This window comes from Myripristis murdjan, chromosome 6 (genome assembly GCF_902150065.1).
Source record: "Myripristis murdjan chromosome 6, fMyrMur1.1, whole genome shotgun sequence".
Classification (NCBI taxonomy): Eukaryota; Metazoa; Chordata; class Actinopteri; order Holocentriformes; family Holocentridae; genus Myripristis; species Myripristis murdjan.
Genome location: NC_043985.1, coordinates 7,049,571 through 7,063,741, shown reverse-complemented (window position 1 = coordinate 7,063,741; position 14,171 = coordinate 7,049,571). Strand labels below are relative to the sequence as shown.

Sequence of the window (14,171 nt, the reverse complement as noted above, 5' to 3'; positions counted from 1 at the left end):
TTCTAAATTTCAGTAAGTATGAGGCTACATATTGTAATGCTTGCGTACACAACACACTGACTAGCTGCCTTACTGTGAAAAAATAAGACATAGATATTTGTAGAGCCTTATATCAAGGTGTATTGCAACCTTTAGGTGATCCCTATTCTGAAACCGTCCACGATTTTTGCTGTATTTGTCAAACAACAGTTAATTGTCCCAGTTCAAAACTGTCTTGCTTGAAAACAGTAATGGTGCAGTGTGATTATAAATTATTTCATATATTAAAAGAATCTGAAGTGAGAGCTGTCTTTTAAAAAACGCAATTTTGAGGTAAAAGTATATATATATATATATATAATACAATTGTCAGTTTTAAAGTGCCTTGGAGGGAGGGGTGCCTATGGTGTATACATATATATAGGGAAGAATTAGTGGTGAAATGCACATGATCCATTGTAGCTGGCAGCAAAGCCATTGCCTTGCAGGTATTTGTGTATCTTCATGCTGTTGTTTGTGAATGAATTTTTAATAATCCAGTGTATGATGGGAATGTCTTGCAATGTGTAGAGATAATGAAGTAACTGTCTTAGAAAAACAATAACATTTTTCTGGCATATGGAATGTGCATTGCATCGGTGCCTGGTACAATGAATGCACCTATACCTACTTTATAGCTGGTATCATGGACTGCGATTGAACTGAAATGACAGAGACAATTTAAATTTTTCTATAAGTGAAGTAATAGACATTAGATGGCTTATTCCTAATTGAAAACACACATTTGGTAATGTTATCTTGACCATATGTAAGAAAACAAAATAATAAAACCTGAAAAAACATGAACAATATGACACCTGCTGTAGTTTCTGTGTCCTGTCCTCATTCAAACTCGTCATTTACAGAATCCACGGCCTCGCCTTCCCCAGTATACTGTAGGATCAGATCTTCTTTGTTTGTTTTTGAAACTTTAATAAACCCTTTGAGACTTGAGAAAAATCATCTGATTTCTTTCAACAACATGGGAATGAGCAAATTAGAAAGAACTGACCCCAAAATTAGCTAGAAATTAGTAAAGAAAATTACCTGACACTAAGTTTAAAGAAAAAAATATCCAATAACTGATCAGAAAATTAGCCAAGAAAATTGCAAAAATTACCTGAAAAATAAAAAGAACCAAAGTGAATTTTGATCAGAGGGTGAAATAAAATCTTTCTGGTTGTTTTTGGTCCAACACAAGGGGCTCCCAAGTGACTATTTTGCTTTGGGCCCCCAAATGTACAGGGATGGCACTGTCCGCATGGGTAGCTTGGCACAACCTGATGCATTTATGGCAGCAGCCCTGCGTGAAGAGGCTTACAGCTTTGGCAGGGAGGCATATTGGCTTCATTAGCCACTGATATGATGAGCAAGCAAGCCATTATAATGGGAGCACATTCCTCAATGGAGGAATGAAAATGAGAGTCGAATAGGCAGGTGCTGTAATGGCAGATTGGATGGACCAGAAGCTAACTGTGCTCTGAGACTGAAAGGAACGAGAATGATCATACTGTCTCCTGGCCAACTGCTGTTCTTACCTCCTGAAAGTGGGTAACAAACTGATCTGAGGTGGTGGTTTTACTGATGATTTTCTTAACTGATTCAGAGGCTGACTGGTTGGATGACTGCTGACTGTCAGGGTGGAGGCTTTGGTGATTTTGCGAGATGGGACTGGTGGCTGAGAACCTTTCTGATTGGCTATTTCATGCACCGCCTCACTTTGTGAATATGTGTTTTAGGCAGTCGATGAGCAGGTGGATTGACGGGCTCACTGACTTACTTACCCACTGAATAGGTGGAGAATGTAGAATAGCGAAATGCAGCTGAATGGCTTCCTGACTCACTGACAAAATAGAAGTAGGTGGTGGATGGAAATGAGGCTGGCTGGTTTGAGACCATAGAGACTGGCTGACCCAGTTTCCACTTAAGCACCAGTTCCTTTCAGTGTTCAATCATGACACAGTGGTTTTCCCCTTCTAGCCCAAAGCTTTGTCCCAGTGAAAGAGCTTTCCGAGCCTGTCCTGACCTAGTACTCTGCTGCCTGCCACTCCAACAATGGTTCTTGAGCGTCACATTTTGCATTGCTGCTGTCTGGTCTTGCTTCCGGTGTGTGTGTGTGTGTGTGTGTGTGTGTGTGTGTGTGTGTGTGTGTGTGTGTGTGTGTGTGTGTGTGGAGGGGGGGTTCCCTGCAAATTACACTTTTAGGTGACCCACCAATGTGGTGGTGGTGGTGTTTTTTTTTTTTTAATCCGGTGCATGAAACAAACATGGTTTTAGAATAACTTCCTGTCAGCAGTGATTGTTACTTTCCCCTTAAAGCTTCTGCTGTCTTGCAGACTTTCCCTGTTCTCATTTATATTTCCCCGTATTGATTTGATGGCTTCTTGCTGGGTCTGTCAGCCAGCCTAGTACTTATTCAATACTTATAGTCAGTGGAACAATTAGGCAGCCAGTCATTAAGGCAAACGTCAAGGGAAACATAGAGGCAGACGGTCAGCAATACAACTCTGAATCAAATTACAACTGGCTTGGACTGACTGAGTTTGAATGAAGTAAAACTTTTTTTTTCTTTTTGGACATGCATGTGTACCATGCTGTGTCCACACAGTCATCCTTTCACCAGGAAGACCAGGAAAATGTTGGCTTTTTTTTTTTTTTGGGCCATAAATGTATTTTTTTTTCCAGCAGAAATTAAGCTATGGTCTCTGAATAACAACTGGAAAGGCGAAATCTGTCCCAATTTATTAGCATGCTTGTTTGGGCTTACACAATAAGATGGCTTCTGTTTCATAATAATGATACTAATAGTTGAATTTAATAAGGGAAAAAAAGTTGTTTTCCCATTTAATGTTCACTTAAAGCAGCAGTGTGAGTAGGATTTTGTGTTTCTCAAAATTAAGACCACATTTCCCATAAAGTTGGTTGTGTTCTGTCGCAAAGATCAAATTTCCAATATGCATTATGGCAAGGAAAGCTATCACAAAGTTAAACTATTCAGTTGGAATAGTTGAACAGAAATAAATCACAAAAGTGATTTGGAGCTTCATCACCTTGGCAGAAGAACGGGAAAATGCACTTGGGTGCAAAAGTCCAGCTTCACACGAGGCGCACTGCTGACTGATGTGTTCAGTATATTTGGATTTAGTGTGGGTCTTTATTTGTTGAAAGTGTATGGAGCTAGTTTGAAGCTGCAATAAAATAAATACGAAAATTGCAAGCATTCACTAGTTTAGCATTAGAGTAGTTGATGCTAAGGTTAACATCTTGGGACATGTTTCTGGTCCTAGTTTGATAGCATATACACTCCTGATCAAAATCTTAAGACCAGTTGAGAAATTGCAAGAATTTACATTTTGCATTGTTGGATCTTAAAAAAGCTCTAAGTAGAGCTTCAAAATGCAAAAAGAAGAAATGGGAGTGAGACCAAAAAAAAAAAAAAAAAAAAATTGAGCAAGCAAATTATTGCAAACAACCATTAAACTGAAATAGGCTGTTCATCAGCTGATCAAAAGTTTAAGACCACAGCCTTTAAAAGCCCAAATCTTTGCAAAAATGTGGATTCAGTGTCATTTTCTGTCAGGTATCCACACTGTCATGACCTCCTGATGGCAAAGGCAAAAAAGCTTTTTTGTTAATCACCTCAAAAATTCGTTTCGGCATGCTTGATGCTAGTGTTTCCAGGAGGCTAGTGGGAATGTTGCTCCAAGTGGTGAAGATGGCTTCACGGAGGGCATCCACTGTCTGGAACTGGTGTCCATTTCTGTAAACGTCCCTTGCCATCCAACCCCAAATGTTCTCAGTTGGATTTAGATCAGGGGAACACGCAGGATGGTTCAAAAGAGTGATGTTATTTCTCTGGAAGAAGTCCTTTGTCAGGCAGGCATTGTCAACTGCAGCGTTGTCCTGTTGAAAAACCCCAGTCATTACCACACAGATGATGGCCTTCAGTCATTAGGGATGCCCCTGCAACATCTCCACATAGCCAGCTGCCATTTGACGCCTCTGCACAACCTGAAGCTCCATTGAAGGAAAAAGCCCCCCAGAGCATGATGGCGCCCCCTCCACTGTGCCATGTAGAAAACATCTCAGGTGGGATCTCCTTGTCATGCCAGTAACGTTGGAAGCTATCAGGACCATCAAGGTTAAATTTTTTCTCATCAGAAAATAAAACTTTCTTCCACCTTTCAATGTCCCATCTTTGGTGCTCTCATGCAAACTCCAAACGAGCAATTTCGTGCCGTTGAAGGAGACGAGGCCTTTGAAGACGTTTTTTGTTCTTAAAACCCTTCTCTCACATATGCCGTCTGATGGTTATGGGACTGCAGTTGGTACCAGTGACAAGCTTAATTTGGGCCGAGGATTGTCCCATGTCTTGACGGACAGCCAATTGGATCCTCCGGCTCAGGGCCGGTGAAATTTTTTGGGGTCTACCACTTGACTTTTTTGTTCCATAACCCTCAGGATCTTTTAAGAAGTTTAAAATGACTGTCTTACTGCATCCAACCTCAGCAGCAATGGCACGCTGTGAGGGTCTTGTTGTTGGGCCTTGCTTACGCAGCTCAACAATCCGACCGCGTTCAAAGACAGACAGGTTTTTTGCCTTTGCCATCAGGAGGTCATGACAGTGTGGATAACTGACAGAAAATGACACTGAATCCACATTTTTGTCAAGATTTGGGCTTTTAAAGGCTGTGTTAAACTTTTGATCAGCTGAGGAACAGCCTATTTCAGTTTAATGGTTGTTTGCAATAAATTGCTTACTCATTTTTTTTTGTCTCACTCCCATTTCTTCTTTTTGCATTTTGAAGCTCTACTTAGAGCCTTTTTAAGATCCAACAGTTTAAAATGTAAATTCTTGCAATTTCTCAACTGGAGTGTATGTTTAAAAACACATTTAGTCCATAAACATGTATTTCATGTCATTTCATGTGTTAATATATTTAAAGAAAAAAATTATTGGCAAATGTGAGCCACAGTTCATTTTTGCTTTTTTTTTTTTCTTTTCTTTTTTTTTGGTACACAAATATCAAAATGTCTCCCTACTGCTTCTGTGGTGATGACTTACTGATGTTAAAATGCCACATGTGGCACCTTTTAATGTAATTATGTGATTGAATCATGGCAAGGCTCCCCATTTGAAACTTTTAGACAGACTTTATCATGTTGACAAATCCAGTCTTGGTATGGAATCAAGACTGTTTTTGTTCTGTAATTATTGGGTTATTCTGACCTGGTATAAAAATCATATTTACAGCACCAAGTGACACTGAATATTTCCCTTGGAGCAATAGTTGTTTTTTTTTCCCCGGCACCAAAATTATCCTGATGTTGGGCAATAAAATGACATGAATGGCAATCCAAATTAATTTTTTTTTTTTTTTTCCAGTTTCAAAATTTGAACAGCTGGATAACATTTTATGAATGACTGTAGCAGTTCGACTCTCATCCTCAAAGCATAATTGTGTTTCAGTATTTCAGTTGGTTTTTAGGTTCACTAAAAGCAATTACAACACTTCTTTTCTCCACAGAAACTTTTAACTTTCACACGTTTAACTTTTACACGTATAACACATTTAACCTTTTCAGTTAAAAGTGTTTACATAGCTTTGAGCAATTTATCATGTCATTGCAGTTATAATAGTCAATTTATTGATTTCCTTAGTGTCCCTTACACACTTCCTTTGAATTGGACGTTTTATTTAACACCTCCTGGTGCAGTGTGAGGTCATGATTTAAGATTCATGCTTTCTCAGGAAGTAAAAGTGATGAGAGTTCATTTCATGAGGACTGTATCCAGTAAAAATGTGCTGGGTCTTGGAGAAGAGGCCTGGAAAGTAGAGCTGGGCAATAATTCAATGATATGGTTCATCTTTCAGTAGAAGCAAATTGTAATGAAATAATGTTGGCGTATTTGTGATTTACAGTCCTGTGTACAATGATTTTTTTTTTTTTTTTTTTAAAAAGGGGAAATTTCTCACAAAAAATAGGGATGCAGCTTGTTTCCTTTCTTATTTATTTTTTTAATCAATTTATTTGAGGCCAGCACCAATACATGAAGACTTTTTTGTAAGGTTCTTTGTATGAATGCCGGTGCAGAACAGCTAAACTTTTCAAGCATGCTTATCCTAATGTAGTTAATTGGTTTGTCAGTAAAGGACCATCGTAGTTTCATTGTTTTATTCTATTTTGATAGTTATAAGAATTAACACAAGTTACAAAAAAAAAAAAAAAAAAAATCACAGAAATATCAATTCCACAATTGGTTGCATATTGGTTCTAAAACACCAATATTGCGTTTTAAAGCTGATTTTGGCCTATATCAAAAGTCTGCTGCTATCAGTGCATGCCCAGAGAATATTATTTGAAAATTACACTCTTATTATACCCAATCATGTGTACATTACCATTCAGTTCTATGCAATAATCAGTTTATGTATTTGCCTATGCATGTCATTGTATTGTATTTTTCCATATCGCCTAGCCCCTACTGTACCAGAAAATGTCCAGAGCTGAGGCCTCTGTTGTGAAACCACACGAAGACTATGAGGTTTTGATCATATTTAATCCTGATGAACACAATCTTTTAAGTTCAGAGTTAGACTTCCTGTCATATTCATGAGTGGAGTGTTCACAGATGGCAGGGACAGCAACTTTATGCTCACAAGGGAGTCCGCATGAACCTTTCAAGTGCTTTTCTCCAAGGTCACAGCACAGAGCAGTGACTCTGCAAACTCAGATCATATCTAGTCATGGAATTACAAACGTCAGCACATAAGGTAGAGAAATCTGCTTTTAGCTTTGATCTGCATACAAAATAGAGCTAACTTCAGGAAGCCATCCAATTAACCTAGATGGAGTTATTCCATTTTTCAGGTCAGCTGTAATGAACAGAGAAAAAGGAGCTCTCTGGATTCATTTGAATGTGTGCCATGTGCCATTTGCTTGTGGTTGGCTTTTCTGAATCGTACAGTCTGATTGTTTGTGTACTGCGGTCTTGTTTGGTTTCTGATCTCTTGTATATTTTTGGTTTGTGAAAGAGGGCTGTCAGTGTGTTGTGCTTGTATTTCAGACATACTGAAATCATGCCGACAATTATCATCTCATCTCTCTCTCTCTCTCTCTTTCTCTCTCTCTCTCTCAAGGTAGACCTGTCACACCTGTTGCTTAACGACCAGATCTCACCAGGACAGACCACATCAAACCGGATGAAACTAGGTCAGACCAAATCAAAGCAGACTGACACCAGACCTGACCGGATCAGACCAGACTGATCCAGGCGATACCAGGCCAACCCAGGAGGCCTGCTTCAGTTTCCTATCCAGGTACCTGAACTTTGCTCTGTTTCTATGTAGTCTTGTCCAGCTCTTAATTCACGGTGGTTGAACAGAACCATGTGTATACATCCTCAGTCTGTCTCTGGTGAAAGCACCCTGTAATGTTGGAAGAACACCTTGGATACTTGAACATTTAGTTTTTAGTGCACCCACAACCTGTGTTGCTTACTGCAGTCAGGCTGGGTTACACCGTCAAGGCTCAGTTAGTTGTTAGTTCTAATAAAAGTTCGGTAAAACTAGGTTTAAAATAAGTAAATACAAGTTTAGTGATTTAAACTTAACCCTTCTGGACAAAGTGGAGCTCTCAAACTGCTGCATATTGAGCTGCTGTGTTATGATTATCACGGAAAGCTGGCTTCATCCACTTATCCCCGACACCACAGTACAGCTAGCAGACCGCAGTAGCCACCAACAGGCCAGGAGCAGGGAGTCGGGTAAGAGTAAAGGAGGGGGGCTCTGTATTTACATTCACAGTGACTGGTGTGCTAACCGCAGGATCATTGCCTGACACTGCTGACCTGATCACAGTGTTATGCCGACCCCTCTATCTTCCCTGTGAGTTGAGTGTAGTGACTGTCACTGCGGTTTACATTCCCCCCGATGCTAATGTTGGTGTTGCTCTCAGCCACTTAAGAGCCATCATTAAGAAACAGCAGAGAGCCACCCTGATGGTGCGCACATCATAGCAGGAGACGTGAACCAAGCATGCCTAAATACTGTACTCCCCCGTTTTTACCAGCTTGTGACCTGTGCAACAAGGGGAGAAAACACCCTGGATCATGTATATACTAGCATCAAGCATGCTTACAGGTCTGCTTCACTCCCCCACCTGGGCCAGTCAGATCATTTTTCATTACTCCTGTTTCCTGCATACATTCCCCTCAGAAGAGCAACAAAGCCAGTTACTACAACCATTACAACTTGGCCTGAGGGGGCACTATCCCAGCTGTAGGACTGTTTTGAAAATACTGACTGGGACCTGTTCAGTCAGGGAGGAATACACAGAGACTGCGTCGTCCAAGTGAGGTCCAAAAGCTACTTAAAAGCTGTAACACTGCCTTCAGATCAGGCGACAAAGCCTACTACAGCGCTGCCAAAGCCGAACTGAAGAAAGGCATTAGGCGAGCAAAGGTGGCCCACAAGAGGAAAATTGAGGATCACCTATCACACCATGATACACGGAGGGTGTGGTAAGGATGTGGGGATGCTCTTTATTGAATTTAGCTCAGCGTTCAACACAATCACACCAGACATCTTGATTGGTAAATTTCTGGACATGGGTCTCTCCCTCTCCATCTGCTCGTGGATTAGTCTTCCTCACTGAGCGCCCACAGAGAGTTAAAACTGGATCCTACATCTCCTCCATTATTACTCTCAGTACCGACTCCCCACAGGGCTGCGTGCTGAGCCCTCTCCTATAGCAGCCTACCTGTCAAATACCATCATTAAATTCGCAGATGACACAGCCATTGTTTGGCTCATCTCAGAGGGAGATGAGTGTGCGTACAGGGACGAGGTACAGAGGCTGTCAGCGTGGTGCGCAGCAATTAACTTTGAACACCACAAGAACAAAGGAGATGGTAGTGGACGTGATATCGGACCTGATACCTGTCTTCATTAATGGAGCAAGGGTGGAAAGAGAGCAAACATTTAAATTCCTGGGAGTCCACATTTCTGAGAACCTCCCCTGGTCGCACCATGAAGCATGGATTCTGTTCAGAGCACAGCAGAGACTTCACTTCTTCAGGGTGCTCAGGAGGAACAACGTGGAAAGGAAGTTGCTGGTGGCGTTCTACTGGGCAACCATCGAGAGTGTCCATACATATTGCATCTCAGTGTGGTATGCAGGCTGCACTGCTGCAGATAAAAAGGCTTTGCAAAGATTCATTAAGATCACCGGCTGTCCTCTGCACTCCCTGGAAGAACTCGCCACTTCACGCCACATCAGCAGAGCAAATGCACCCTCTCATCCTGGTCATCATCTCTTCGAACTGTTGCCATCTGGCTACAGGACTGCAAAAACACCAAACTCCAGACTCGGGGACAGCACACTAAATAAACAGAAACTCATGTCATGTATACTGCTGCTATGCTGCTATCCACTAAGCACTGCTGCACTTTAAATAACGTTGATGGATTTGCACTACTTATTTATTATTTACATGTTATGGACATGTTAAAGTTACTCAGTGTTATCCAAAACACCTAAAACAATCCTATGTAAAATGTTGATATTATGTTTTAAACAGCTAAAAAATATCTGGGGTCAAATTGACCCCAAAGAAACACAGATGCATTCAAAATATGTACAGGACATTGAAAATATCATCATGTTAATTTCATATTCACCCACTTGTGTCCATTAATTTAGGAAAAGTCATTAAATATGAAGCAAAAAATTATGTTTATCATGTATTTAGAGGCGTTAATCATTCAATGGGGTCAAATTGGATGGTCAGATAGGAGGGTTAAGCCAAGAAGATGATGCTTGCTTGGCAAAAAAAAACAAACAAAAAAACTGAACTTTTTAGCTTGATGAAAACGAAGAAAAAAATATATATTAGTGAAATTAAGTGAAATTTAAGTAAAAATTCACTGAAGTTCTTTGGGGGGGGGGGGGGGGGGGGGGGGGGGGGGTAGCAAAAATGTACTGGGAAAATTAGTAAATAATAGCAAGACAAAAAAAGGCACAAACCCCTTGACTTTTTGCGCTGTCAAATAAATTAAAGTTAATAGTTGGCCTGCTAAACGCAAGGCTGTTTAAGAAAGATTACAGAGTGTTGAGTAATTGTCAGCATTTCTGAAAGTGGTTAGGCCGCAGAAAATTGGGTCAGATTCAGTTGGGAAATATCACGGGTCAGTTTGATTACTTTTGTGAGTTGAAATTAGGGAATTGGGACTCAGCCACAGCGCACCAGCAGCACTAAGGTTTGTTTCTTGTATGGAAAGGATAAGCTATGGCCTATTTCAGTTGAGGGGAAAAAATAATGTTAGATGTTTCTATACATGCAGTGAGTGAGTCAATAGTTGCTTCCTGTTCTCTCTTCCTCAACATTTGACCTAGATGGTGTGATGTTTTGCCTAAGGTGTCCAGGCAACCGTGTGTCTAATAACACACACACATACACACCCGCACACACACTCAGCCTTATTTTTAATCCAGCCTTTGAATGTTTTGTGACTCCGTAGTAGAACAATTGAGACCATCTTATTTCATAATGACCTCACTCTTACCGGCACTGGTGATTCATTTTTACAAACATGTTGGTTTTGTGTGTTGCGTCCACAGTTGAGGGCTCCAGAGTGGATGGAAGGAGATGATTTTAACACAGAGGCTGTGATGAACATCTGTGGTGAGTGTGACATTATAATTTTCTGGCCTTGTGCAGGCGTGTACCCTGACTTTTAAACATTTAGGCAAACTAAGGAAGTGATTTTTAAACTATCTTTCTGAAACGTCCAGCATCTATTTTCCTTTTTTTTTTTTTATTTTGCACAGTTCTCTGAATGATTTCCAATAGTGTTAATTGCCTGTGTAAAGAGTGTTTTGTAGTCTTTGCCCCTGAGCGTTGTTGTTTGCACTTAGTCCTCACCCGTACACCCTATCTATTTGTGAAACTCACCCCACTGACGACATTTCCACAAAGACCTTTTTGATCTTGGCCTTTGAATTTACATAGAAATCCAGACACTTAGCCATGTGGTAAATAAAGACAAAAGATTCATCATGTTAATCCAGACCTTGGCAATTATTTGGTAGATTGAAATGTTTTAACAAAATCAAACACCCCTAATTATTTTTCATAATTTGCAATGGGTTCTAGCACAGTATTATTGTATTATTATTTACATTTTACTCGGCTTGTTTACCTGAACCTTTCAAGTAGGAGGCTGCAGAGCTACATGCTGCTCTGGACACTTAATAGACACTTATGGGGATGGTAAACTAAAATTTGTGATTTTTACATTAAAATGTTTTTATTGTCTTCGTTGGGTGTAGAAAGCATCATGAAACTGTGAGAATCTGAAATCCTTTCCATGCAGAGAGATGCCTGTCAGTTGATTTCTCTTGAGCCATGGCTGGTTTCGCTTGGGCTTAAAAATTACTTTCACATGTTCGAGTGGAGGGATTCAATCAGAACTGCCTCAATTTTTATTCCTTCAGCTGCTCGTGCTATCTTCCGTTTGGCTCAAAAAACTGTAGTAACAGTAACTGTTATAGCTTGTGAGCATGACACACCGAGCAGCACCAGTAAGAGCTGTCGCTTTTTCAGGTCCAACATGTGTGATATTGTCATTTTGTTGGACAGTTGGTTGGTGTTATCAGGGTCCAGACATTATTGCTACTTTACAAGGGAAACTAAACCCACCCAGTTCTGATGAAATGTATTATTGTAGAAAATGCAGATTACAGTAGAAAATGTAGCCCCTGCAACTCTTTTCTATTGATTTTATTACAGGTATTGACTTTAAGGATCCATCATTAGATAAAACCTCTACCTCACCCCATTGGTATCATTACTACTTTATTTGGCAGGTGGGAACCCTGAGTTGAGTAAGAGGTGTTTTTATTTGCATTGCAGATGATCTGATGGCAGACCAAAGGATGGACATCTCGTCTACAATGACCGACTTCATGTCCCCCGGCTCCACCGACCTCATCTCCAGCTCCATCAGCGCACCCAGCATGGATTACAACCGCAAGAGGAAGGGCAGCAGCACCGACTACCAGTAAGGAGAGGAGCACACAGAGATAGAGAGATATGATGACAAGGGAGAGGGAGGAAGGGAGCAAAGGAGAGCAAAGAAAGGGGGGAAATAATGGGAGGAAAGGAAGGAGAAAAAGATGGAAGCAAGGTAAAAGGAAAAAAATGCAAGGACGGACATGAGAGCCAGGTTGATCAAAAGGAGGTAAGGAAAGAGAAAAAAGATGGGAAGACCCAAAGGAAGAAAGAAAAGGTACAAGGAAGAAAGAAGGAGAGGTGAAGAGACTGGCCTCTCAAAACTTTGCAGCTACTTTTTGAGAACCGAAATTTACAGACTTTTGAATCCATCAGTCGTGTAATCAAAGTGACCTCAGGGTCAGTTGTTGTTGTCATCAAAATATGAACATTATTCAGCACATTGTGTAATTTACCAGACCATTGGTAAGTAATTAAACTAGTTGATTCCTTAATGACAAGAAACTAATGAATGCATTTGTTTTTCTTTGCAGAATCGATGGCTTCTCATTTGAGTAAGTTCAGACATTACCTCATAGCTTTATTGCAAACATCAGTTTGTTAAAATCTCAAGAAGCAATTGACTGTTTTTGCACAATGGAATAATCAATAGACTGGTGGTCAAAAAAATGAACCCACTGAGCTCTATTTTTCTGAGTTAAACATTTATGAACTTTAATGGTTATTTAGTCCCCACTGAAACTAATATCGACTGTCTTTTTGTCCTCAGTGACATGGACCCAGACAAGGATAAACTGGGAAGGTAAGACACAATTAGTAGTGTGATGAAGATCCATTTGCTTTAATATTAAATATTTTATTAGTAGTAGCAGTATTTATACTTTTTTATTTTATAGTGTTATTGTTCCCTGATGCTGCAATGATCCATTGTCCCTTTGGGATCAAGAAAGTTCCAAGTTAATCTCAACTCCGGAGGGAAAGCACACAGATTCTCAGTACTGTAGTGGTCTGTCTTCTAATGGCAAATTCACACACTGATATTAAGTATCAAGAATACTAGTGTGCTCCGTCCTTTCAGATGAAGAAAATCAGGATATGTTTGAGTATACAGATAAGATAGAGACGTTATTTGCATGTAGTGCCTGCCTCTGTGGGGTTTCTCCTCAGTCTTACTATGTTTTATCAGTTTTGTGTGTGTGTAAGGGAGAGGGTGAATGAGAGAGACGTTTAATCAGACACCGGGTTTGCATTGCATCACTGGCAGCAGTGTGCACAGTCACATATAACCGAGCTTAACATCGTTACACAAGCTCCATGCGGTTTATACAACAAACGGTGTTGGTTTCAGAAACTGAGGTTTTCTGCGCACACCACGGCTACCATTTCCTCCCTGCCCCTCACTTGACCCCTTCCTCACTCTTTAAAGTATTTTCTGTCTGCTACCAAGGCTCGAACCTCAAATCGTGAGATTCATTCTCCTATGAAGAGTTTCTGTTTACAGCACTGCCATTGTAACTTTTTTTTTTTTTTTTTTTGTCTTTCCAGTGACCAACAGGGCCGGATAAAGAATGCCAGGTATCAAACCTCCTTCTCCCTCTCCTTCAAATTCCTTCTCTCATACCCCCTACCTTCTAATCTCTCCTACATGATTTAAATGTCACTCTGTCTGTTTGGAGACAGAGAAAGCTTTGTGTATGGTGATGATAAGAAACTTTGTACATTTAAGTGCATAGATCAGAGTATTATGTGGAACTAAGGGACTGTAAGAGCCCAGCTAATGCTTAATGACAAGCTCTCTTTCTCCTCTGTAACAAACTGGGCTTTACATAGCCATCAGTCTGGCCAAGGTGAGGTGAAGGCAGCTCCACTGACAGAGCAGACAGGTTGGAGAGTCTCTAGGATGCGTTCTTACAGTCGTGAAGGACAGACTGTACACTGAAAATGGCATTTCATCTGTTGTCTGAAGAGCAGTGTTTTCTCAGTCCTTCACTGGCTGACTTGTATTGTGCTACATTAGACTGTGAAATGATGGATAATTCGCCGAACAGTTTCTTTTGCAAGGATGCCAGCCTCTGAAGGACAATTTACCTCATCTTGCTTTGCTACTTTGTGCAGTTTTAGGATTGTCATTTATGTA

At 40.4% G+C, this 14,171-nt stretch overlaps 1 protein-coding gene across 3 annotated transcripts in view; it reads left to right on the top strand.

Moving 5' to 3' along the window:
• Positions 1 to 14,171, top strand: part of LOC115360140 (aryl hydrocarbon receptor nuclear translocator-like protein 1) — a 33,857-nt gene that overhangs the window by 2,836 nt on the left and 16,850 nt on the right. For 2 of the 3 annotated variants that reach the window (XM_030052811.1, XM_030052809.1), the window contains exons 2-7: positions 7,161 to 7,340; positions 10,642 to 10,705; positions 11,936 to 12,083; positions 12,568 to 12,588; positions 12,804 to 12,836; positions 13,580 to 13,609. In XM_030052811.1, the coding sequence (XP_029908671.1) occupies positions 10,660 to 10,705; positions 11,936 to 12,083; positions 12,568 to 12,588; positions 12,804 to 12,836; positions 13,580 to 13,609 (278 nt within the window). In that variant the 5' untranslated portion in view covers positions 7,161 to 7,340; positions 10,642 to 10,659. The remainder of the gene's footprint in view (positions 1 to 7,160; positions 7,341 to 10,641; positions 10,706 to 11,935; positions 12,084 to 12,567; positions 12,589 to 12,803; positions 12,837 to 13,579; positions 13,610 to 14,171) is intronic. The other variant, XM_030052810.1, reaches the window with a different exon arrangement.